This window comes from Apiospora kogelbergensis, assembly GCF_038363985.1.
Source record: "Apiospora kogelbergensis strain CBS 113332 chromosome Unknown utg000001l_segment0_segment0, whole genome shotgun sequence".
Taxonomy (NCBI): domain Eukaryota; kingdom Fungi; phylum Ascomycota; class Sordariomycetes; order Amphisphaeriales; family Apiosporaceae; genus Apiospora; species Apiospora kogelbergensis.
In genome coordinates, this window is record NW_027117418.1 from 6,897,452 (window position 1) to 6,921,418 (window position 23,967).

The following is a 23,967-nucleotide window of genomic DNA, read 5'->3' on the forward strand; positions in this document are numbered from 1 at the left end:
GGAAGAAGAGGTCCCTTCTACCCTCCTGGAGGCCAGCGGCAGACTGCTGCCAAGCGTCCATATTCGTCATGGACCAGAATGAAATGTTGACATGGAGGGAGCCCCCCATGCAAGCCGACCACATGAACTACTTCAACGCGACTGACTTCGGCCCACCCACGGCATCATCCGGCGGGTACTATTCTATGGAGGATGATCAGTACGACTATAGCTTCCCGGCAAGCCAGACTACTCTCGAACAGTATAATCTTCCCCCTCAAGTGCGTGTTAGCCGAAATCATCCAACAGAGCACAGCGCGACTGAAGTCGAGGTGTATATGAATGCTGTCCCCGCACGCTATTCATATTTACCCCCGTGTGAAGTTCCCGACGAGCTGACCAAAGAATGATGCACTAGTTCGGCCACGCTGCTTCCAATCTATCGCACCAAGTAAGCCAGGCGCTATCACAACAGCAGCAGCAGCAGCAGCAGCAGCTTTCTCCGTCAGCGACGCATGCCGGAGCTGGCCAAGGACTCAGCGGGCATGCCTATTTTAGTAGCCATGGGCCCACAGCACCTCATGCCGAATACGACCGTTCCAGCCACGGAGACTCTCCGGTGGACCTGAACGATGACCAGGAAGCGGCGTTGAACGCCTTGGGTGCGCATGGGCGGGTCAGCAGCAGCGATATGGGGTCTTCCATCTCCGTGCTGGAAGTCACTACGGCCGCGCGGGGCCAAAGACACGAACGGAATCGGGAAAAGAACCGCCTTGCGGCCAGCAAATGCCGAGAGAAATCAAAGAAGTACGTCGACGAGCTGAGAGAGCGCGAACGGGAGCTCGCGGCCCAACGTGCCTCGCTGTCGCAGCACGCTGCCAATTTGCGCGAGGAAGTGCTCTGGCTCAAGAATGAGATTTTGCGCCACGGAGACTGCAACTGCGAGTTCATCCAGAACTACCTGGCGACAGCGGCCCGGCAGATTACATAACGCCTGGGCTCATCGTCCGAGATGTTCATGTTTCCCTCAATACGAAGGTTCCTTATCCCCCCCCCGTCGTCGAGCAGCTCGGTCGACCCAACATCAGTGCCGAGTGGAATTTTATCAGTTGTGGTTCTGTCGCCTCGATGGCCGCAATCTGCCTGTATAGAGAGCTCAAAATAGCACCGGTCTATTGGTTAGTATGCACTGTTTGTCACCTTATTATGCAGCTAGATGGGGTTCGATGAGAGCTACGCATGTGGTCAGGCAGGGGACATGATGTCGCCCAGGTGCCAGGATTTCACTCGACATCTTCTTGAACCGTGGTCGCCCTTCGAGTCGGGACTACAACAGTAATGGTTGATTGAGATCCCTTCGCCAGTACACAAGAGCCGGTTGCCGATGGCACGTCTAGCCTGGCGATAATGGGTTGGGGGATACAGAATGGGGTTGATACCAATCCGAACAAAGGTCATCGTGGACCGATATGATATATGATCATATGTATGGATTAGTACCTGGCGTTAGTCACTTTAAGGGTTATAGGATCTGGGATATATTAAGTAGGACGGAGTTTCGGGATAGTCATAAGTCGCTGCAATATATGAGAGCGTCTAAGCTGAGGCATTGCAGCTGTCGTCGTCAACGTGCTACTCTGAAGTGTTTGCGCAAGCTGACGACTTAGCACTGACAAAACCGCTAGACGAGGGAGGATCGATGTGTTTGTGTATCATCTTCCGGTGTTTTGAAAGAAGAAGGGAAAAGGGTTGAGTATTGCACAACACTTCAGAGTGCAGGTGAGGACCTCAGGACTTTTATAAACATCCTAAAATGGCAACGGGATGTTCGACATATATAGAGCGGACCAGCCGAAGCCTCCTAGTCAAGCAAGCTCAGTATACGATACTATTGGTCCGGATCCGATGGGCCATACTCGCCCGGTATGACCAACGTGCCCACTGCTCTACCGGAAACCGACGTTCTTGGTGAAGGCGAGGGCCGGGAGTCTCCTGACATTCCGCCGCTACGGCATTCGTGTGCGACCTATCAACAGCCAGGAGGGTAATGAGCTGGCCCAGGTTGTCCATACCAGAGCAAGTCTAGAGCACTTTGGCCCCCAGATGGAGACTGGTATACGGGGGGATGACGTTATAACCCACGCATAATGTCGTGTTGCGGGATCTTTCAGCTGGATCCGGATCCGAACTTGTACACAATCAGCGACTGACGAAATGCCACCGTAATCAAGACGTTGTTCTTATGGTATAGTCAGTCCATTACATTGGGTGTATGTGTTGCACACTGAGGATGATGCAGTATACAGACCAAGTTCATATCCGATCATCTAGATTCATCGAACCGAGACCCCACAGGTGGCATGCCCAGCCACCAACAGGGTCTAGTGCCGCTGACGACTCCGTTATCGATAGCCGCCGCTCGGACTTGTATGGGAAGAGGCGGTTATGTAATGTCATTGCATGTAAAGGGCAGGGCCATCCGCCATCCGCCATTCGCCATCATCCATCACCACATGCATCGTCCGCCTACGTAGATGACCCCGTGGCAAATTTCAATCCGGCCGAGAGAAGCATCAACTTCGGGCTCGAAACAACCCCTCCCGCAACCAAGACACAATGCCGCCATCAATGGGCTCATCATCGCGCAGCGCCACCAAGCGCCTGCTCAAAGAGCTGACCAACTGGGAGAAGGAAGCGCCCGCCGAGGAGGGAATCGAGCGACTCGGCCCTGTCAGCGAAGACGAGCTGCTTCAGTGGGAGGCCGTCATCAACGGACGGGGTGTCGGGAACGGATACGATGGTTGGTAAACCCCTGCACACGCTCCATTGATCAATTGCCTGATGCTACATTGTCGAGACAATGACGTCCCTGTTCAATTGCCTGCTGTGCTACCATGCTTGACTATATCTCAGCCCACGCACGCACCTCCTTCCCCTCTCTCCTCGTTGCAGAAACTAGCAGTCCGCAACCCGGCCAGAAAGCAAGCAAGCTAACCCGTCTGCTCTTTTCCCCCGCAAACAGAAGGCCGCTGGCTCCTCCGCATAACCATCCCGACCGCGTACCCGCTCGAGCCGCCACAGATCGCCTTCGCCACGCCCGTGGTGCACGCCAATATCGGCCTACAGACGGGCGAGATCTGTCTGGACCTGCTCAAGAAAGGCGGGGCCTGGTCCCCGGCCTACAGCGTGCTCGAGTGTGTCCGCGCCGTTCGCATGCTGCTCAGCTGCCCCGAAACCGACTCGCCGCTCAACGTCGACCTCGCCGCCCTGCTCCGAGCCGGCGACCACGTCGGCGCCCGCCGTCTCGTCGAATTCTGGGTCCGCGATGCCGATCTCGGCGGCAAATACACGGGTCGGTAGCCTCCTCTTGCCGCACGTACCAACCTCTGCTGCTGGAATAAGAGCACCTTATTCCAAGAGAGAGCGGTCAACCAAGACAAGGAGAGAGACGCGAAGCACAACAAAAAGAAAAAGAGAAACAGAAAGGCACAAGCATCGTCTTGATGCCTACCACCTGGCCGGGGAAAATACTGGTCTAGTGCTGATGTCGAGCGGGGTTTTGAACGACCCAGTATAATGGGACGGGTGCAAAGGCCATCCAATGGCCGACCGACTGGGCCAAGCTGTACGAAATTGTTTCAATTCAGAAAACAAAACAAGAAGACACGACATAACGAAAGGTAACGAGGGAGCGTGGGGCCACTGCGGTGCCATGGACTGCGGAAGGCTAGGGAACAGGCGATGGGCGAGACGGACACGTAATGCGGGTAATACCCTCGAGGGGGTGGGCAAAGGAAAGGGAAGGGGAGGGGCCGACGGCGTGTGCTGAGACCACGATGCTATATTTAATGTATACCGCATGCCTTGTTGCAAGGCGTCCGTTTCTGGGAGAGAATGCTCAAACGTCGACCAGCACCGACCGCATAGTTTGGGTTCCTATGGAGATATTGGTTTTTACCCGAGGCAGCCGTCAGGCCAGCCATGTGCGTTTCTGTTCAGGGCCGCATGGACGACGATAATTCATTGGTCAGGTCGTGGGCTCTTCTTCCATAGCAACCGCAAACCTACGACACGCAGCCGGCCAATCACCAGAAACGACGATAGTCACTTACGATATAATGAAGAGAATGAGATTTCCAAATCATCAATGAAACGGGGTCGTCTTAGCACATTTGATTCGTTCTAAATTGGAAACAACTCCCAGCCATGCTGCCTGCCCCCCAGAAATGCAGATACCGCCAAGCCGTGTGCGTGAATGAGCTCTTGTAGCCATCGAGGAGACCGATGTCCCCTCCCCCCTTCCCCTCCAAGGTAACCCTTCGGCTCAGTAGTCCCGTCCAGCCACGCTGGTGGGCCACCGGCAGTCTTGCAAGAAAAATTGCAAGGAGTAATGATATACAGTAGTAGAACCTCTCCGGTGCTCGCATCTCGGACGTTTCTACCTTTTCGTACACTGCCTACTGCTTGGTAAATCCGTATATCTCCAGAATGCTAAGGCACACACCAAAGAGCCCGTAGCATTTCCGTCAGTTGTTGAGAAGAGGTACGAGTTGATGCATCATATTAGCAGGGATCGAGCGAACCGTCTACTCGTTATAGTGGTAAACCTAGGTACAATATGTTAGTATATGTGGTAGATCTGGTCAACTGATGTCAACTTATGGCATACCTTGTAGTTTGGCAGCCCGGTTGCTTGCCAGCCCAACCTCTTGGCCATCTTGGCGAAACCCTCGGTCTCGATGAGGTGGTAGAAGGGGAAGGGCGGGAACATGGCACCGTCTCGGTGGACGTCGGCCCTCACCAACAAGGCGGTTCCGCCCACGCCGTCGAGCGGGACCTCGGCGCCTTGCTCCTTGTCGTCGAGCTCCATATAGGCCATGAGGGTGCGGTAGGTGGGGAGTTTTTCGTAGCCCTCAAGCAGCAGGTCGTCGGGCGCCATCTTCGAGGCGAGCTCCTGGGCCGTCTCGCTGTCCTGCCAGCTGTTGAAGTCGTATGCGCGCTCAGCGGGCTTGCCGGCGTCGTCCTTATAGCGTTGGTAGCAGTTGGGCACGATAATGGGCTTGTCGTGAGACGCGAGGTCCTGGATGAGCGTGGGCGGGGTCTCGACGATGTCGCCGTCGAGCCAGAGCACCCACGACGTGTCGGGCCCCAGCGTGGTGAAGAGGAGCGAGTTGCGCGCCTTAGACATGGCGGCGCGCCGCACCTTCTGATTCTCCATCTTGTGCCGCTCCGACTCGTCCTGCGAGGCCAGCGGCGGGTCGAAGTCCTGCCGCTCGATGATGACCCGCCGGAACTTGTTGGCGCTGCTCTTCTGTGTCTTGGCGATCTGGGCCTGCAGGGCCGTGGTGGCGGCGTTGCCCTCCTTGTTCTTGGGGATAATGAAGCCGAGGGTGATGAGCTCGTGGGGGTAGCTGAGCTTCAAGAGGTTGTCCCAGTAGTCTTGGTAGAAGCGGGCCATGGGCGTCAGGATCAGGACGGCCTCGCGGTTGGCGATGGGGTCCTTGGTGATGGTGACATGGTTTAGGTTGAATCGCTGGACGTCGCGGCGGATGTGGGCGAGGTTGGACTTGGGCACGGGCTTGGAGTTGATGCTGCGGCCCTTGGATGTGGTCGGTCGCGAGGAGGAACCGGTGTTGGACAAGAAGTAGATGATGAAGGTACAGAGGACAATCCCTATAATGACCGTCACAGGGTTCGTCCTCCGTAGACGAACTGGCCCCATGGGGCGCGCCATGGGTTCGTCAAGGTTGTCTTGGTTGGTTGGATCTATGTGTCCAGTGACATAGGTAGAGACGGGCGGCGGCGGTGGTGGTCTGACGGAACGGAAAGAAATTCACGATAACGTGTCAGCCATTAATGGGGGGGGACAGATATCGGCGCCCGGCGGAAAAATAAGTACAATGGCTAATGGAATTTTAGTTGTTAAATTGAAATGAAATAGGGGCTCTCGGGCCAGCCTGTCGACCAGATTGACCTGATGGCTACAAGGGTGGACTTGTAATTGGATTCGCAGAGGTTCGACGGGAGAGTCCCTTGCTACTGCAAACAATAATCAAGCCGATTCAATTCAGAGCTGAGAGGAGGATTCGGATCGATCTGCGATTCCTCAAAGGCCACCATGAAACCGAGGTGGGCAGAAACACATGCGGATGTATGGATGCGCACCCGAGCCCAAGCCCAAGCCCAAGGCTGTCGGTGCTGCTGCTGCTGCTGCTGCTGCTTGTCTGTCATCTTTTTTTTCTTTCCAGAAGCCGACTGACTTGTGGGTCCGCGGCTGCTGGCAAGCTGGCTGCCCAACTAACCGGTGGCACTCGCTCAGTAAGTAATTGTAGCTGGTAGCCTCGCCCATACATTCCTTTTATTCTTCATACTATACTGCTTACTTGCGCATCCCTCGGCTCAGACTGTTGCCCAGCCCGGTTCGATACAGCCCAGTGATAATAAGCACTGCAGGTAAGCAAGCATCCGTACTGCAAATCATGCGATGCCCTCAAACTTCTATCTCTATTTGGCGTTCTGGGTTTGAATATGTTCGAGGTACGTATCTAGATTATCCATTTGATACGGGACAGAAACCCGCCAACATTTCTATTTTCTATACATAGGTTTGCACATGGATTCTCATATACGAGATTTTGGGAGTGTCTCGGCTCGACCTGGATACAACCAATACTAGACAGGCATGCAACCGTGTGTCTTGAAGACAGAGGTCATGTGCTCACGTCACTTCGCCTACACCTTTCCTCCGCAATGCGAATGAAAGATTGAGTGTTGCCTGAGTCAAGGACGGGCCGCCCGGCCTCAACCGAAAGTCCTTGCATGCCCTTTGGACAAACCAGTTCATCTGCATTCTACAGGAGACTGACTGCACGTGTGTATTCGTCTGCTGCTGTATATCCATTCGGAGCTCCCTATACTGCGAGTCAACTAGCCCTGGCCTACGGGTACTGCTACGGGGCCTTTTGGTGAGGTGTTTACTGTCATTGACGTAGCGACGAGGTGGGTAGTACGGAAAGGTTGCCCCTTATGCGCATAGGAATTCATTTGCCCACGGGCCTAGAAGACATGCATAGCCGCACAGGACGGTGGGTACGGAAGCCGTCAGCCTCCTACGCAAACGACTGCTGCTACCACTATAATCCCAAATCGTCTCGACAACTAGAGTGTGTGTTGTGCTAACAAGTTGGAAGACAACGTGGGGGCAAGGATGGACCTTGGGTAAGTTGGGCCGGCGCCGCCAGGGTAACACGGCGAACGGCAGAGGCGCGGACTTGAGACCTTCGAGAAAGGTGATGGATGCATGCTTCGCCCAAAGTGCTCGTTTCAACCTAATGTACGAGAGGAAGGCAGGAACTTAATTGCCTACTATAGGCCTTCCTTCCTGATTCCGATACCGAAGTATGCCATTGGCCTGAATGGCGTGCATCGCATAGGGAAGAAGCAGCAGACTCGATAGGCGTAGGAATGGGGTCTTGTCATGCCGATCCCACATTGTACATAGCAGTCGCATGGATCAGGACCCAGGGTTGCATGGGATGTTTCTCTGGGAAAAGAAACAACAGGCAGACGGCCGTGATTGACAGATGATGCCCGTCGGTGTTGCATCTCGAGGCCCAAGAGCCTCATTTCGCAGGAATTGACCATGCAGCGAAGCACTGAGACCGGCACGGCAGCCTCATAGCCGCCGAGGGATGTGCATTGGCTGGATTTCCGGGGCGAAGATTGTGCGAAGATTGTACGAAGATTGCACCCAGAAGCCGACGATTCGTGCTTTCGGCAGCCGGCTTGATGTTGGCGTGACGATTGGCCTGACCATGCAAAAGGCGAGACCTGGCTCTTCAGCTGCTAGCAATTGGTGGTTCGGACGAGTCAACTCCTGTCCAGAACCTGTGCTCCCCTCGACTAGTCGAGCCCAAGATTACCCCTGCATGGGGTTAATGCGCAGAAGACAGACGTGCAGTGCTAGAGTGGTTGTCTGTAGCCGTACGTATGCGTAGCTTGGTAGCAGGTGCAGATCCAGGGTCTCAGCCAGCAAAGAATTAGGGGGCGGGGTACTGGCAGTTCCTCCAAGACCACTTCTTTTCAATGTTATTGTCTGCGACGACTAGGCCGCCCCCGGCCAAGTCCATCATGCTAGGCGTCTGATAGGACACGGATGGTTGGGTTGGTGGCCGGGATGGGGAATGCCTAAAGGGCCTCTTGCGCGACCAGTGGATGCCGCTGGGGTTGGATTGGGATTGGATTGGATTGGATTGGGATTCTTGGTTGACCGATTGTCGAGAGAGACAGCTCGAATCCCTCGTCTCGTCCCTGATCCATCCCGATGCGAAAATCAATCAATGCAAGCAAGTCGGTCAGTTTCCAATTGTGGCCGACTAGCCAGCCAGCCCATAAATGTCAAGAGCCTCTCCTCCATCTGCCCTCTGCCCCGTACGTACCCAACGTCCTTCTGCTTCTTCCTCTGCCATCTCGAGCCTGTCTTGTCCTGTCTTACCTGCTAGATAGATAACCTTCAGGTGGCTGGCGTCGGAAGCTTAAGTACTTGTTCTTGTCGTGTCCCCGAGGTTTGATTTGTGATTCGGATCCCCCTTGCCTATCGGACTCATTTCCCCACGACATTACAGCGAAACCCTTCCCAGGCTTCGTCTTCGTCTCCGTCGGCTCTTCCAGTCTTGGGCTGTTTGTTTCTTTTAAGAGCAGAAGACACTGCTGAGGCGTGCTGCGGCAGAACGAGGAACGGAACCAACTCATCCATTTCGCTCGGCAAAACACCCTCGCGGCACACCCACGGTACCTTCAAACTACATTCAACAAGGGCGCGCGCACTTAAAAGATCAGCCCCCATCCCACGTCGGTCCTTCAGAAGCCAGAAGCCAGAAGCCAGAAGCCAATCCGCACCAAACCATCCACTTCGATCTGTCTCCGATCCAACCCAACAATAATAACATCTCGCTACTATTAAGGGACTACGATCCAAGCCTCATCTGGAAACCGACTCGGTGTCCCTGCACATTCCTTCCCTCCCTCTGGCCACCACGTTCCCCCGCCATTCCCATATTTGCGGTCGACACTCCCGCACCACACCACGCCATACATACATATATCCTAGTCGACAGTCGTCCATTTCCCCGGCCAGTTTCCTGTTTGGTTCGGCTTATGTTGTTGAAAGAGGGTTGGTCACATGCATAGTCCACTGCACTTTGGGTTCTCGCCAACACGATAGTTTGGCCGTCACTTCGGATTTCCACTACCAATCGCCGCCTGCCAGGATGGAGCCTGTACCAGAGACGGAGAGTCTGGAGGAGTTTCGCCCTTCGCCTCTGCCTTCGCTGCGACTACATCATCCCGCTGCCATCTCCACCAAGACTTACGAATTCGACAACAACCCCAACCATCGGAAGCCTCTGGCGCTCCGCCAGCCCCCGTCGCCCATCTCACCGTCATGGACCACACCGGTTACGCTGGCCTTGCCCTACCGACCCCGAACCACGTCGCCGCTTTCCGGCACCCACCAGAGATCCAAATCCACAAGCTTAGCACCTCCGTCCATGTCGCGTACTAGGTCTATGCCTGGACTAGATGGCCATGGCCGCGTCCTCTCACTGCCCATGCTGCGCCCGGAGAGCCCGTCGAGCTCGCCCAACCGGGTCCGACCCCCGCGCAGGAAGCCCGCCGACGAGATGTTTCCCCCACCTCACCCATCCGCCAGTCGGTTCTCGATTCCAAGGATCCCCCGCCTGCCAGTGGGCACAGGCGCACGCCGTCGCCGCTGCACCACCCCATTTTACCTGGCACGACTTCGTCGGGCACTAGCTCCTACGTCTCGCTCCCCTCTACGCCATCGTCCGTCGCGACCTCGCCGTCCTATCGTTATGATCTGAACACAGGCTACAACTTCCCCACCTACTCGTCCTCCGTCCCGTCGACGCCCACCTCGTTGAGGTCGCGAAGCCCTAGCATCTCTAGCTTGGAAACTATCCCGGACTCGCCCGACGCCGAGGAGGCCGCCCTGGAGGATGAGAAGAATTCCAGGATGAGATCGGGTAGCGAAGGCTCGGACGGCGAGGAATCAGCCATGGGTGGCCGCTCCAGCCTCGAACTCCCCCGCGCGGCAGGACCCTCGGCCTAAACACCAGAGACAAGCGGAAGCGCTGGAGTGTGTGTGGCGCCGAGAGACGCGGCGACATTGACTTGGAGACCATATGGGAGGACTAAAGAGTGGTTTGCAGAAAGCGGCGATGCTACTTGATTGTTTGCTCGCCCGCTCGCTTGCTACCGTTCCTACCCACGAAAGAAGCATGGATGCGCGGCATAGGAAGCCCCAAACGAACTCATGATACATGCATGCATTAAGGAAGGTCATCGTGTTTTGATAGCGTAATTTGCATTTGGTTTGGACCAAGGGTTTACCGGAGGAGGCGTTTTTCTGTCACAAGCTGTTCGATACCCTGTTGTTGCATCTGCATTTTCACCTCCCAGCAAACCCCTTTCGGGTGCAGATAGATACAAGGACACTGTATGATACTTTATTGAACTTGTGCCCTCATATCCTATTGATCTGCTATGTCTTTGTCCTGGTCGCGTGCGGTCTGCCGGAACAACAGCTGGCCCATGTCGATACCAATATCCTCCCGGCATGGCGCCTCATACTGCGGCCGCATATGGGGCTTTTTCAACCTCAGCACTTTCAGCTCTGGGCCAGCTTGCTTGGAATGAAGAATAACAACGGCTAATATCTCCAGGGCCACTAAATAATGGACTACGGATGGGATAATGGGCTGCCCCGGGCAACAAAACACCGCCCCGTCAACATGGAGGTCTGTTCACTGCTTATATAGATACATGGACCTAGATCTTTGATTATCCCCCCCCCCACCGCCGAAAGCCAGTTTCCATAATCCCCCGCTTTGGCCAAACACATACTTGTGGCGGCCGAGCTACCAAAGGGGCTGCCAAGAGCCTCGGCCGCAGGTCGGCGCCAGCGGCGCGACCGGCCCTTCCACCCGGTCGTCCGTGGCGTGGCTTCTATCCTACCCATTGGGGGGCGCGCAGCCGGCGGACGTGCCATTGCTTTGTTCCCACATGAAGACGGTGGGCGTTAGGGGAAGCCGATTCCGGGGAGCATTCATGGCGGTGTGTTTGTGCATTAAACCCTCTCTTTAAGGGGCGTCCCTCGTGCAGGCTGTTTCTTTTGATGCATCTACATATCTCCCATGGCTGGTAACCAATGAGGGTTTCTACCTTGGTACGGAGAGATATGTTATGGGCCAATTTCAAAAGCAGTGATTGTAGGTGACTAGAGAACCATGTAACGTAGGGATGTTCAAAGAGCCCATATCGTGAGTTATCTACTACGTGTTTTGTGGGCTCTCCTATGGCAGCATTTTCCTCCTGGTGGTGACCGTTATGGCCACTGGAACCTCTCCCGGGATTATGCTACCTAAAGATACAAACCCCCTTTCACTTCAAACGCCAAAGCATATGGTTCCATTGCAGAACCATCTCCAGCTAGAAAAATATACAGCCAAGAAGCGGTTTCCTGGGGTGTGGCTGATAGGTACTCGATAGTCTGTCTTACATATCCGAAACCACATTTAGGTATGCAGGAGCATGATGGCTTAAAGACGCCCATGAAACAGATGTGCGTCAGAGAAGCCTCTTCAGAAAATAGAAGGCGGGAGAGAAGAGATGGCGCGCATAGTAGATTCCACGCACGAAAGAGCCAAGCATAGTGTCTTCTATTACTAGATGAGTATATGGTCAACAAGCCAAGCGGCATCAGAGTTTACCACTAGCATACTTAGTTTAAGCGGCCACTCCCAGTTACATAGATACGCACGATTGTCCTAGCCCCTTCCGTCTCTCTTCCTTTTCCACGTTTGGCGTCGCTGATAGAGTGAGTGAACCACCCAGCACGATGCAGTGGCGTTATGCCCCTTCCGCCCAGCAACCACACGCCAGATACCGGATGACCTCTGCTTCCCAAGCATACTAACCACCAACTCACTTAGCTACTGCCCAGGTGCTTACATCCCTACTCAACTACAGCGAGAACGGCGGTAGTGGCGCCCCCCCTTTTACTTTAGTGTCGATGGCTGGTGTTGAGAGGGCTCCCGCTCGAGCATGGCACACATCAAATCATTGTAGATATAACAAATACAATGAAAGAAAACATCGTCTCAGGGATCTCTGAAGTACATCCCCCTGACTTCGTTCCACACACTGTTAGCTTTCATACAGCAAGAGACCAACAAGCGAAGAATCGTGCAAGTATATGTATCGTATGTTCATTACTATATGTCTACATGCAGGTGTGATCCCGTGCCGGCTTGGATGTGGCTTGGCCAACACCCAAACGACCCAACGCTCGAAGGAGACGTGCGTGTCGTGATCACCCTGGACTTATCAACTAAGTTGTTCCGATTTCCTAACCGAGGATTGTGGATGCGAGTGTATTACTCGGCCCCTCCTTCCTTTTCCCATACCATTCCATTCGCAAGTAGAAATAGGACGAACCCATCAAAGCTAAGGTGCATCACCGACACCTCGCCGTGGGTGGAGAGCGAAAGAGGTGGCATGCCAAGTCGCCCTAAACCGGAGACCGTAAAATTCATGCCGTATTGTGGTTATATGGTGTAGTGTGTGCTCATACTGTCGTAAATGCCAAAACGCATGGAAACGAAGTGCTGCTTCCACTGTGGCCGTCAGCCTGGCCACCGGAGGGCGACCCCGGCCTTGATACGAGCCCGCTGGATCGAAGTTGGCTCTGGTCTGATGGCCTCGGCTGCTGTTCAAAGGGAGGCCACAGTATTATGCGTCGAGGTCGTGTAAATGGCCATGTCCCATCAAATTCGTAAGTTGAAAGCAGCCAGGCTAATAAGAGGCAGTTTCTGGTGCTTTAGGCGGCTTTGGTGCTGAACGGTGTCTTCTTGTCGAACGTCGTTTTCCAACCCGCTGGGCCGAGGGGTAAGTGCGGAGAGCCTTCTAACCTCTGGTCGACTCCTTTGGCTTCCAAAATTGCATCATTTTGCTAAGTCGCTTTGTTTTGCTGGACTTCTGTTTCTTGTCCGGCTCATTATCGGCGGGCACTTCCATGCTGAGCTTGCTCCGTTCCCCGTGAGCACTGTTGATTAGCCGGCTGAGACTTGCGAGACTAGATCTTCGACGCCCAAATGCAGTTGAGGTGAACGACGCCGGGCGCTGATCATGGAAGGGGGTGTTTCTAGGCCGCACGCCTGGGAAATTACTTTCGCGAGTCATCGTCGAGTTGCTGCTCGTCAAAGATGGAACATCGATCGATATTCGCACGACCTCTGGGCCAGGCTCTCCCATGAGGAGGGACTGGAAGTCATTGTGCTCCGCGCTCGACGAGGGCGCAGTAGAAAGGCGCTGCGAGTCATCTACGACTGACGAGGGCGCAGTAGAAACACGGTGGCCGTCCAAAGACATGGGCGAGCGGGGGGAAGCCATCGATGAGCCATGGCTCATAGAGAACGTGCTGAGAGGTGTCAACAACGGTGCTGGCAGCCTCATGGAGTTTACATCTGACAACCCTGAATCTTTACTTGTGAGGATACGCCGCGGAGATGGAGCTGGAGAATCGTTTGATTCGTAGATGGTTTCGTAAATGCGCTCCTGGTCCACGGCGTTGTAGACAGGCGCTTCTTCGGTTATGATGTCGTCGTGCAGTGAGTTGGACGAAGTGTCAGATCGTAGTCTGAATCCAATCGGTAGCATCTCAAGACTTGAACCGCTGCCCTTGCGCTCAACAGACGGTGTTACGGAGGCACTGTCGTTTGACGATTTAAGACTAGCTTCGACTTCTTGGGTAGGCGTTGAGGCATCATCACTAGCTGAGTTGACATCAACATCAGCAATGGAAGCTCCACTGGCATCAGGCGTCGATTCGTCAGAACCGCTCTCATCGTCATCTTCCTCGTCTTCTTCGAAAACATCGGCCATGGTTGAGGAGCTGCCGAATCGATGAATGCCAAATCTGGCGCCTTCAAAAGGGGGCATTTCCGGGGCGCTTTCAGTACGTCTGTGGTAGTGCATCCCGGGACCAGAAAAGCCCCTCAGACCAGCTGCACTATGTAGCTGTCGCTTTGGTGGAGCCCCAGCACGCTGTGCTGCTTCCCAGGCCGGATCCAGAGACGAAGGCGTATTGAAAGGGCCCAAGGCAGCATCCAAGTCAATCATGGGAAATAACGAATCTTCTTCGGCCTTAAAATCGGAATCTGGGAGATCCGGATCAGCAGCTGGGCCGGTCACCATGACGGTGGGTGCAGTTGCAGGTTGGTGCAACATGTCAGGTACGTATTCCTCCTCCTCGTCGCTGAGATCGAGCTTTGGCGGTGGCGGGGGAGTCATAGAATGTCGTCGACCTGATTTGGACTTATGGCGTGGTTTTGTCTTCCGGGTTAGGATTGAGCCGGCCCATGCCTTGACCTTCTTTTTGTGCTTCTTGCTAGCCAGCTTCTTGACTTCAGGTTCCGTGGGGACAAACTCGCCAGCGCCCTCTGCAGTGACATTTTCAGTGGAGGGAAGCAACAGTGCTGGAGTGCTTAGGACCGGTTTCTGCTGAGCTTGAGCTGTGAGGACGTGGTTTTGTCGGGGACGCCGTCAACCCTAGTGACTCCAGGCCGAAAAAGGACCACCGCTTAGGCGTTTTTATCGGACTTGGCACAACCGGCAGGTCAGAATCAGCTACCGGGAGGTTATTTAACAGAGGAATAGAGTTGCGTCGACGTGGCGAGGTCTGAGGTTCGGCAATGATCGAGGTATGTAGACTGGGTGTTCGCTCTAAAACAGCACCCGCAGTGCTGGGACGCGACTCGATCTTTGACTCGGCGGCGGCTCCAGATTGGATTGACGTGCGTAGAGAAGCCAGCTCACGCTCCTGTGTTATTGAATTAGACATGGAGATGATGGAAGATATGCTGTTGGATACCGAGTGACCTGGCCGGGCTGTCACTGTGCTGGTTGTGTCCGTAGAGACGAGTGACAGTGGACGCGGTATAAACTCCACATTGTCAGAAAAGCCAACTCGGGCGCGGGGTGCTGATTTCTCGATGGAAGGACGAGACTCCGAATCCAGGTGCATATCGGATTCGCCACCAGCATTTCCAGGCGAATCGGCTGATTCTATCCCAGTAAGCCTTATTTCATCCCTTGTTGCTGTATCGATTGTATCCCTCGCAATTTCTTCGTATTGAGCGGGGCTATTGGGCGCACTGCTGCCCCCAGGTACGCTGGGGCTGGTTGGCTTCAGGATCATGCTCAGGTCATGGCTGGAAATTGCTGCCGATCGGCGATGAGCATGGCCGCGGCGTTGGGCAGAGGCGGTTGTCGAATCGATAGGAGCAAGGATAGGTGTTGTCGCAAAACCACTTTCTGACTTGGTGGGGCTTATGTTCGTAACAGTGATGGAATTGCCGTTCCTGATATGACCTCCAACAAATTCACTTCCGCCGCGTCGGTGGCCACCACGATTCGGGGTAGGTTGAGAGGGCGATACCGGTGGACTTGACCGATTATCCGAAGCTGCTAAAGTAGCACCTGGATGGAAGCTGAAATCGAAAGACGGTGATCGAGGGGATCTGCTGGCAGCGCTATCCGGACTAAGGGTAGCACCAGGGTTAAAACTGAAGTCGGGAAGTGCAGTAGAGCGTCGTGCACTTCGGCCCCAACTGCCGGTGTCAGCAGGTCCGCCAGACAAATCGAAAGTCTTCGTCTTCTCGTGCAAATCAATGGCGGATCTGGGGCGCTGGCCGCTCGCTCTGGAATATGAGGAAGGAGCGGATGACGGCAGCGCGCGCTGAGGAAAGACGAAGGGTGGATTAGGAGGTGGTAAGGCCGTTCGAGGCGATGGCTGCGGGCTTGCCAGGGACGAGTCACTGGCTCTCCGCCCATCCATAGAGAGGGGACTAGGAAGCGCCAGATGCCGTGATTCGCTGTTGTCGATATCTAGACCACCCAAGACTCCAACAGCATTCACAACAGTCGACTCCATGGTGCCGTTTGTAGCATATGCGGTTGTCATGGTTCCTCCAAGCCGCTCGGCGGCACGAGACTTCAAGAGCGCCCTTCGAGCGGGGTTGAGAGCATAGAGATCGATTCGGGGCACCCCGACGCGTGCAATTGGCGTAGGAATTAGGCGTTCGTTTCAAGGTGTGCTCCGTTCAATCCGCTTGGTCGATGGCGTCTCTGTTGCGCAAGATTGTTAGAGTGTGAAAAGGCGCGGAGAGGATCGCAGCAGAGGCGTTAAGCAGAGATGGGTGGCTAGCGACGGAGCCCAAGCGTGTCGTAGGCATGAAAAGGCAACAAGAACTATCCGCGCGAAGGATTTCGAGTGCGTAGCGGATGGATCACAAGGCCGTGTGATGCAGTCTAAAAGGTCTTACCTTGCGAGGAAACCGGATAATCGAAAGTATATCAACTTGAGCGTGGATGAAGAGGCCCGAAGATGGTGAAATATCTCGGGCTGCGTTTGTTTGTGTGTGTTGTTGTGTTGTTTCCCAACAGGCGACCAATTTCCGTGTCGCTTGCTCTCTCGAACAGGTAAGGAAACAAATGTAAAGGATTTTGTTTTAAAGAATTCAAACTGGAGAAATGGTAGTTCTCGATGGGAAGGGAAGAAAGGAGCGGACGGCCAAGACCAGGGCAAATCTATTGGAATAGACTTGCGACTGGAATTGAGCCAAGTGAGTTGTGAGGCCTTCTCGTGAGGATGCTTTCAGAAGGGTTGAAGGCGGAGAAGAAGTGGTGGACGAAGACGAGAAGAGGGCGTGGTGGGCGGGTGTGAAGAGTGCAACGTGCAAGGAGCCCACAATCTGGTAGTACGCGAGCTAAGCGGACTCCACCGTGCAGGGCAGGGGTTGGCAGAAGCCGGAATACTTACGTCCAGATTATGTATGTATGTACTGCCAGGTCAAGCGTCAGGGCCGGCCAGGTCGGTCAGTACTTTATGCATGGCATGCTTTAATCCCCAATCTTCTTCTTGTTGTTGTGCTCATTATCCTTGTGCCTTGTGCAGTCAGTACCTTGTGTGTGTGCCCCCTGCCCAGCGTGCCCAGCTAGCCAGCTCGCCTAAGGGGATCGACTCTGGACCCAGATGCTCAAATTAGGGGACTTGGTCTTTGATACAACCAGCGCTCTGCTCTCACTGAGGATTACTGTCGCTCATAAGAATTAGTGCGACAAGGACCAGCCAATCCAGATTTTCCCGCGCAGTCCGCCCGCGACGCATGAGGCCGGTTTCGTCCAGCTTACATCGATAAGACGATGGTGCGGTTCCTATTTTCTTATTACCAGACCAACTATGTGTTTCCTTCTCTCACGCGGCCTTGCCGGCAAGGAAATCATTCTCTTGTACATCGGCGCGGCGGCCGGCGAGACCGTTCGTTGACACATGGTCGGTCAGCTGTGTGGTTGTTTGCCTCGGAGCAAGCACGCTGATTGGTGGTGCAAGACGCTGAGAGGCGCTCTCGATGGCGCTGAAAGGCTTCTTCTAACTGATTCAAGTGCTGATGGGCTCTGTCTCGACCCCCAACTAAGCAGGCCACGCATGCGCCTGCATGCATTAGGGACGGTACCCTCCTGCACTACGAATGCCCCCTTCGGTCTTGCCTGTCGCCTGTACCTGGATCGATGTTATGGCCCAAGACGCGCATAATCTTCAGCTAGAGGTAATTCACGTACATATTACATAAATTAGCGTGGACAACATTTTGCGTATTGCCATGAACATGTTAATTCCCCATTACGGTCATTGGACCGAATACTGGACACCCTGCCCAGTACAGAGCGCTGGAAAAAAGTCCTAGCGCCTCTGGGGAAATAAGAATGTCCAGGCAATTATGCACACGCAGACCCGCAGTATCCAATGTTAGCAGGTACCTTTTGCTTTTTTGAACTCGTGGCGCTTCCTTGACCGCATTGCTGAGCACTGGATATGAGGACTAATACTAACTTGATCATGTCCGCATGTCGTCTCCTCTAATCAATTCTATACTACTTTGTTCTGCTCACCAGCTTGCCCAGTCGCAGGTAATAAACAATTTGCTTGTTCTGGCTTACAGGATCGAAACCAGAAGCCAACGTTTCACAGCATGGGAACAGGTTCTGTTTATGGCGAGGTAATACATGTGTAGGCGGGATCTACGGACACAACCCTGAGTAATTGATGTACAGCAACAGGTGAAGATCCGGCGTGTCAATACCCCTTCTGCCCTTGTATATCACGTTGGACGGAGGAGTGTCTTCGCATCAGGCAACTTACTCGCTACAGTTTGCTCCGTCGGCAACTATTCCGTCGGTACCTACCAGTTCAGAAGCCAGTTGTCCTAGACTCGGAGCAGTACTCAGAGGCCTGCGCAGAAGGGCTGCGAGCCTACTGCCGCTTACATGCTTGCTTGTTATTAACCTACGTACATCAAATAGTGGGCTACTACCACCTTATTAGCTGAGTTGAGCACTATTCAGCCAATCAGAACACTGCATCTAAAGACGCTCAGATGATCACGGATTCCTGGCGGCCGGGTAAAGAGCAGATCTTGTATTCGACTTGTAGTGGAGAGTTGTATGGCGCGCAATTAAACAGGCAATCCTCTCAGTGGTAAACCGCAAACTACCCGTTTTCATGGCTACGAGATAAGACAGACATCAGGTTTCCTTCCAATCCTTCCTTGGCGCAAAGACTTCAGGATTCAGCGAAGATCAGCAACGACCGATCCCCTTACTATATTGCACAGCAGGATGTTGCGCGTGCGACAGCTGGGCGGCTCACCGTGGTCGTCATAGCTACCATAGACTACAGCTTCGATGCCCAGAAGACACGATAACAGACGCCTACATGTACAAGGGCGTAGAGTGCAGAACGCCAGGGATACGCAAAGTATGTACGGTATTGTCAAGTAGCGGCTGGCTGATCTAAGAATATCCCGGCAGAGGGACACCTAATCTCGCCTGTCTGCCCACCGTGACCTGAGAGAAGCCGGATTTGGCGACCTGTGTAAACAATTTCACCGCTTTGGGAACCACCACCACCTGCCTACCGTGGCAGGTGTCGTATCATGGATGTACGGTACGTAGCTAAGCCTCGTTTCCTCTCTCCACACCAACAGGGGCCGAAATCTCAGGTCTTCACTCGGATTGGAATAGGAAATTCACCGTCAAGTAACGGAGATACTGCGGGGCCTTTCCTTGGACGCTTGCCAGGGCGAAGGACAGGGGGCTGCAGAGCGGCCCAAGAGCCAACTCGAATTTCGATCACAACCCACAACCAAGAGGGGACGCTATTCCGACCATGCAAATGTTCGCTGTCATGACGGAAGGCTCACGAGGGTTTTCCCCTCCAACAAGAGATGACCCCGGCGCTGTACGGATCATATCATCGCGGGGCTGACTTGCTGCCAACTCCTACCACTGGCTTTTGTCTTAGATCAATTGAACCCATTCGCACCAATACAAGGTTCTTTCGTTTCGTCTCGAATTCGCATGAACAGCATCAGCGCCATAAGCAAATTATTGTCTTGAATACAGTTTCTCGCCGATCGGCGTTGGACCCCATTTTCAAGAGGTCTCAGCCTCACTGATGTTTTCTTACTTCTTGTTTCAATGGAAATCAAAACCAAACAATTCGATGGCTTGGCTTGAACTGCCGCGCGCCAGCATTCTACTGTTGTATTCTCATTTGCGCTATCCTGTATTCCAACTTCTATCACTTTGCATTGTATACGCAGCTAGTCATGCTCTCTCAGCTTTGCTGATTCGGGCATTGTTAAACGTCTTGGGCACACTTTGTGGTCACTTTTATTGAACGTTACACGTTCTCGTCGCCATTGGTTATACTCGACTTGACTTCCTCAATTGATGAAAGAACATATTTCTTGCTTACTACTTACCTGTGACACATAGTTGCAGGACAGATATCAACGTAATCGTGAAATTGCGACTTAGCAGGAGATTACCATTGCAATGTGTTGTTAGTATGAATGTTGTAGCATAGCCATGGCTTACATGGACCCTGAAATCGGAAAATCTCCCCTGTTACTCCGTCCCCGCTAAAATTTCATGGTCTGCAAGCGGCTGGGATGGGAATTTTCAGATCTCAGCAATCTGGACTGGGCCGCGAAACCGGTACATTAGCAACAGCAACGATAACATCACCGTGTGCTATTCTTAAGACGTTGGCATTCAAATCGGTATAGGGACTCCCCCCAGAAGAATACTCTATCTTCCAGCCATGTCGAGCGACAATGCCGCAGCTGCGGTGCCGCCCGCGCCGGCGCAGTCGCAGTCAAAGCAACCGCAGCAACAATCCTTGGGAATGCGCAAAAATGGTAGGCACCGCATTAGTCCGTTAGCCGACCGAGTGTTCTATTGCTAATACGTCTGTGAAGGAAAGCAATGGCATGTGCCTCGTAAGGCGTTCCGGCCGGGCTCTGGTCTTACGACAACTTCTTTCGAGAAGCGACAGTCAGCCCGCGTGGCTATCGCGGCGATGAAGGCCAAGGAGAAGGAGATGAAGGACGAAAAAGAAGAGGATAGAAAGGTTTGTTTGCCCTCACGCAGACGAGAAATATCACTTCGATACTGACTATTACCCAAAACAAAATAGCGCCGCGTACAGGCCATCAAGGACAAGAGGTCTGCTAAGGAAGAGCGCGAGAGATTCGCGAAGATGGCCGAGAAGATGCACAAGAAGCGAGTGGAGCGACTCAAGCGGAAGGAGAAGAGGAACAAGCTGATCAACTCTTGAAGCGCCTAATGCATGGCAGACTTCTCGAATTGATACGACGGGAGCCGGCTGGGAAAGGCCTACGACTTCCCTTCACTGGAAGGATCACGGAAGGAGCACTTGGGAGACCAATGCCTTCCTCGTCCCCTTCGCTCTCAGACCCTGTATCCAGGCTGTTCAAGGGCTGATGGGGTGGGCGAAATGCGACTTTGCACTCCAGGTATCTGCTACCTAACGGTTGGTCGGAGTGTTAATGATACCCTCGTGGCTTCGATCACGAAAATTGCTAGAAGAAGGTAGGCAAGGTTTTGCAAGGCCATACCTATAACACCTAGATTCTCCAAATGCTTGCGAGAAATGACGTAAACGAAGCCTGCTACGTTGATGGCGATTAAGCATTTCTGTATTGTTTCCGAAATACCTATAAATATGCACAATCAATGCTTCCATGACAATACAGTATGAGAATGTTGTTCTGTATATAAGTATTGATTTGTGACTTGGTATTTGCGCTACCCTTCGACGTTTTATGACATGTGACGCCGGGGGTGCCTAAAATAGTGCACAGCTATACCACCGCCGAGACCCCGTTTCAGCCATCGTTGCTAACTTCACAGACCATGGAGGAAAAACGGAGACGAGAACTTTACCACCGATATTAAAGACATTGGCCATTTCTATTGCATGGATATTTCCTTGACAATTTGCCTCCTGCTCAAGTTCCGCTAGCAGGAATGCGCCTTTGCAGGGCTGGTCCACACGAAACATGTCGAACAATGGCGCCGCGCTCGACTTGTCGTCCACCCGGTCGGCCTCTCCAGCGCGACCTCAACATCGGATGAGCCGCTCAATCACGGACGCCTCCGCGCCAACTAAGCAGCGCCATGGACACCAGCATCACCACTTACCGCACCTCCATCAACGACGCAATCAGCGTGACCGCAACGATCGGGTCCCGCAGTCCGCCGTCCCGACACTACAAATGCCAGCACGGGCGTCGCTTGACCTCCCGCGCTCCGAAGGCATCACGCCGTACATGTTGAGCAGTGCCGAACAGAGCCGCAGAGCCAGCATGCTATTTCAGGGGAGTGAGGACATTGGGACGTTGGCTACGGCCGCAGCCGCGGTTAGGGAGAAGCAGCTCCAGGCGGAGAGGGAGCGTGCTGCCTCGCGCACAGCGTACGTTACGTTACCATGACGATGATAACGAATATCATCGCGACGTTGGCTGGTGCCATTGCTAATATTGCCACGACAGGGGTCTCAAGAAGTCTCTCACGGATCTCAATACATTCTCAACCGACACGATGCGCCGCCTCGATGACACATATTACGCTGTCCTGGAAAAGCTAAGCACACTTCAAAGCACCCTCGTCGCCATGAAAGAGCTGGCTTGCATGTCTCAAGAGACAAATGAGGCCTTTAGGAAGGATTCCCAGGAGTTGGTGGCAGAGGTCGAGACGCAACTCGACTCCTTCGGCCAGTTTGACGAACAGGAGGAGCGCATAGAAGCCCTGAAAAGCCGCATCCTGACAGGCCGGCAAAAGGTGCAAAGCCTCAGTGAGCGTATGGATCGTGTCCTTGCGCGGGTCGAGAACTGGGACAAGGCCGACAAAGACTGGCAAGAGAGGACCCGGCGGCGCCTACGTGTTGTCTGGATCATCACATCTATCTTGCTATTCGTAGTCGTCGGAGTGTTACTGGCAGCTCAATACGGCCCTTCTGTGGATGTCCCTGCGCTGTCGGAGATGGTTTCGGACTCTATCCCTGATGCCGTATCCGACTTCGTGTCAGGAAACAAGCCGGGGGCAAACGTGCCCGTGCCCGGAGGCATCGCGAATACGACTAGGGCATCGGATCACTTGGGGGAGGAGGTGAGGGCAGCACTGAACCGAACGAGGCACGAGGGCTCGTCCTTAGATGAAGCGGTGCTACGGGCCTTCGATGAATTGTAAACTCATCGCGATTGGTATGCTGGGTTAGCGGCTACGTGGTTTCCCCTCGGCTTTTCACTTACGACAATGGCACGATACCCAACTGTTTGTTCGATTATAGACTTTTCCTTCTTGTAAATATCCTTACTCTATGTAATAGTAATTCTTTATAGCTTGAGACCCCATTCGAAAGTACTCAAAAGATTTGCCCAAGATACGAAGCCTCCCTCCAACCCCTCTCTTGATGCAAGCCAGGGGCAGGAGACGAGCGCACAGATTCCGTATCAGCCACTTGAGGCTGTCGCGTCGTTTTCAGCAAAGGGTCCAATTCGGCTGTGCATGTAAGCGGATATTACGAGCAAACCATCATTTCTATTCTGTGGGTGCATATGATTACCTCCTTTTATATGGATGTATGATCGAGGCGAACTAGGCAAGTATCCCCTGGTAGTTTCTCCACGTTCTTGGGATATTCAAATTCCCATGCCAACTCCGGATGCGGGAATACGAGTATGTGCATGCTATTCAAACAACAAGACCGGATGGAGAATGAAGCTCATCGGTTTAGTTGCAACAATAATCAGCAGTACTTATATACTTTAAAACAAGGAGCCAATATGAAGTCGACTGTGTATATACATGTGCATACATCACATACCTATGTATTATGTTAGAGCGGCATCCGCGGCACCGACTGCCCGGCCATTCTTGGTACAACGAGGCCTAATTTCATGTTGCAACAAGTACAAGTAGGGGAGTACTGAGCGAGTATTGATAAGTTGGTAAGGCGTCCCAGACTCACTCAGCTGGGTCCCACAGCTTTAGGCCATGTTTTGAAACGGGCGACGTCATGCCTTACTACGACTCAGGAATCTATCCCAGCCCGACACGCGTCGTCATCATGAGCGAGCGCCCAGCAGCCAAGAGTGAGGGAAAAAAAGACATCCAGCAGGTTCATCAGCAGCAACTCCTCGGTGCCTTGTGCCGTGATAGTCCATTTGCTGCGACACTGGTCGCTGATGTCCGGAGCAAGCAGCAAGGAGTCAAGATGAGCAAGCCAATGCCGCCGAATCCGGCACTACGGCACTGGATTTCCAGGATGGTTGGGCGCTAAATGCAGTCATTTCTATGCCCGCGCTGCGCAATGGTGGCTCATACAGTCCTTGATGGGGGGAACCCTGCTCTTGTGCGCCCCATGGGAAGACGCCATTTGAGTTCATCAACATAAGCAAAGCCGCCTTGTAGCGACGTATGCATTTGGTTCGTTGGTTCGTTGGACTCGTTCTCTCGCTTGATTTCAACCTCGCTTATTAG

The 23,967-nt window shown here is 53.6% G+C and overlaps 8 protein-coding genes across 8 annotated transcripts; 6 read left to right on the top strand and 2 right to left on the bottom strand.

Moving 5' to 3' along the window:
• Positions 1-107: 107 nt before the first annotated feature.
• PG998_002224 (uncharacterized protein) lies at positions 108-970 on the top strand (the record flags this gene model as incomplete). Its single annotated transcript, XM_066869042.1, has 2 exons — positions 108-260; positions 398-970. The coding sequence occupies 2 exons, from the start codon at positions 108-110 to the stop codon at positions 968-970; spliced, it is 726 nt and encodes a 241-aa protein (XP_066737457.1).
• A 1,625-nt stretch (positions 971-2,595) lies between these two features.
• PG998_002225 (peroxin-4) lies at positions 2,596-3,339 on the top strand (the record flags this gene model as incomplete). The annotated part of the gene is made up of 2 exons (XM_066869043.1): positions 2,596-2,779; positions 3,002-3,339. The coding sequence occupies 2 exons, from the start codon at positions 2,596-2,598 to the stop codon at positions 3,337-3,339; spliced, it is 522 nt and encodes a 173-aa protein (XP_066737458.1).
• Positions 3,340-4,565: 1,226 nt separating this feature from the next.
• Positions 4,566-5,713, bottom strand: PG998_002226 (uncharacterized protein; the record flags this gene model as incomplete). The annotated part of the gene is made up of 2 exons (XM_066869044.1): positions 4,566-4,586; positions 4,649-5,713. 2 exons carry the CDS (start codon positions 5,711-5,713, stop codon positions 4,566-4,568), a joined length of 1,086 nt encoding a protein of 361 aa, XP_066737459.1.
• Positions 5,714-9,248: 3,535 nt separating this feature from the next.
• Positions 9,249-10,108, top strand: PG998_002227 (uncharacterized protein; the record flags this gene model as incomplete). The annotated part of the gene is made up of 2 exons (XM_066869045.1): positions 9,249-9,626; positions 9,689-10,108. The coding sequence occupies 2 exons, from the start codon at positions 9,249-9,251 to the stop codon at positions 10,106-10,108; spliced, it is 798 nt and encodes a 265-aa protein (XP_066737460.1).
• A 2,855-nt stretch (positions 10,109-12,963) lies between these two features.
• On the bottom strand, positions 12,964-16,021 carry PG998_002228 (uncharacterized protein; the record flags this gene model as incomplete). The annotated part of the gene is given in 2 exon segments (XM_066869046.1): positions 12,964-14,570; positions 14,581-16,021. 2 exon segments carry the CDS (start codon positions 16,019-16,021, stop codon positions 12,964-12,966), a joined length of 3,048 nt encoding a protein of 1,015 aa, XP_066737461.1.
• Positions 16,022-20,224: 4,203 nt separating this feature from the next.
• Positions 20,225-20,740, top strand: PG998_002229 (rRNA-processing protein CGR1; the record flags this gene model as incomplete). Its single annotated transcript, XM_066869047.1, has 3 exons — positions 20,225-20,321; positions 20,382-20,533; positions 20,600-20,740. 3 exons carry the CDS (start codon positions 20,225-20,227, stop codon positions 20,738-20,740), a joined length of 390 nt encoding a protein of 129 aa, XP_066737462.1.
• Positions 20,741-21,485: 745 nt separating this feature from the next.
• PG998_002230 (uncharacterized protein) lies at positions 21,486-22,674 on the top strand (the record flags this gene model as incomplete). The annotated part of the gene is made up of 2 exons (XM_066869048.1): positions 21,486-21,898; positions 21,978-22,674. The coding sequence occupies 2 exons, from the start codon at positions 21,486-21,488 to the stop codon at positions 22,672-22,674; spliced, it is 1,110 nt and encodes a 369-aa protein (XP_066737463.1).
• An 829-nt stretch (positions 22,675-23,503) lies between these two features.
• PG998_002231 (uncharacterized protein) lies at positions 23,504-23,767 on the top strand (the record flags this gene model as incomplete). Its single annotated transcript, XM_066869049.1, has 1 exon — positions 23,504-23,767. One exon carries the CDS (start codon positions 23,504-23,506, stop codon positions 23,765-23,767), a length of 264 nt encoding a protein of 87 aa, XP_066737464.1.
• Between the last annotated feature and the right edge of the window lie 200 nt (positions 23,768-23,967).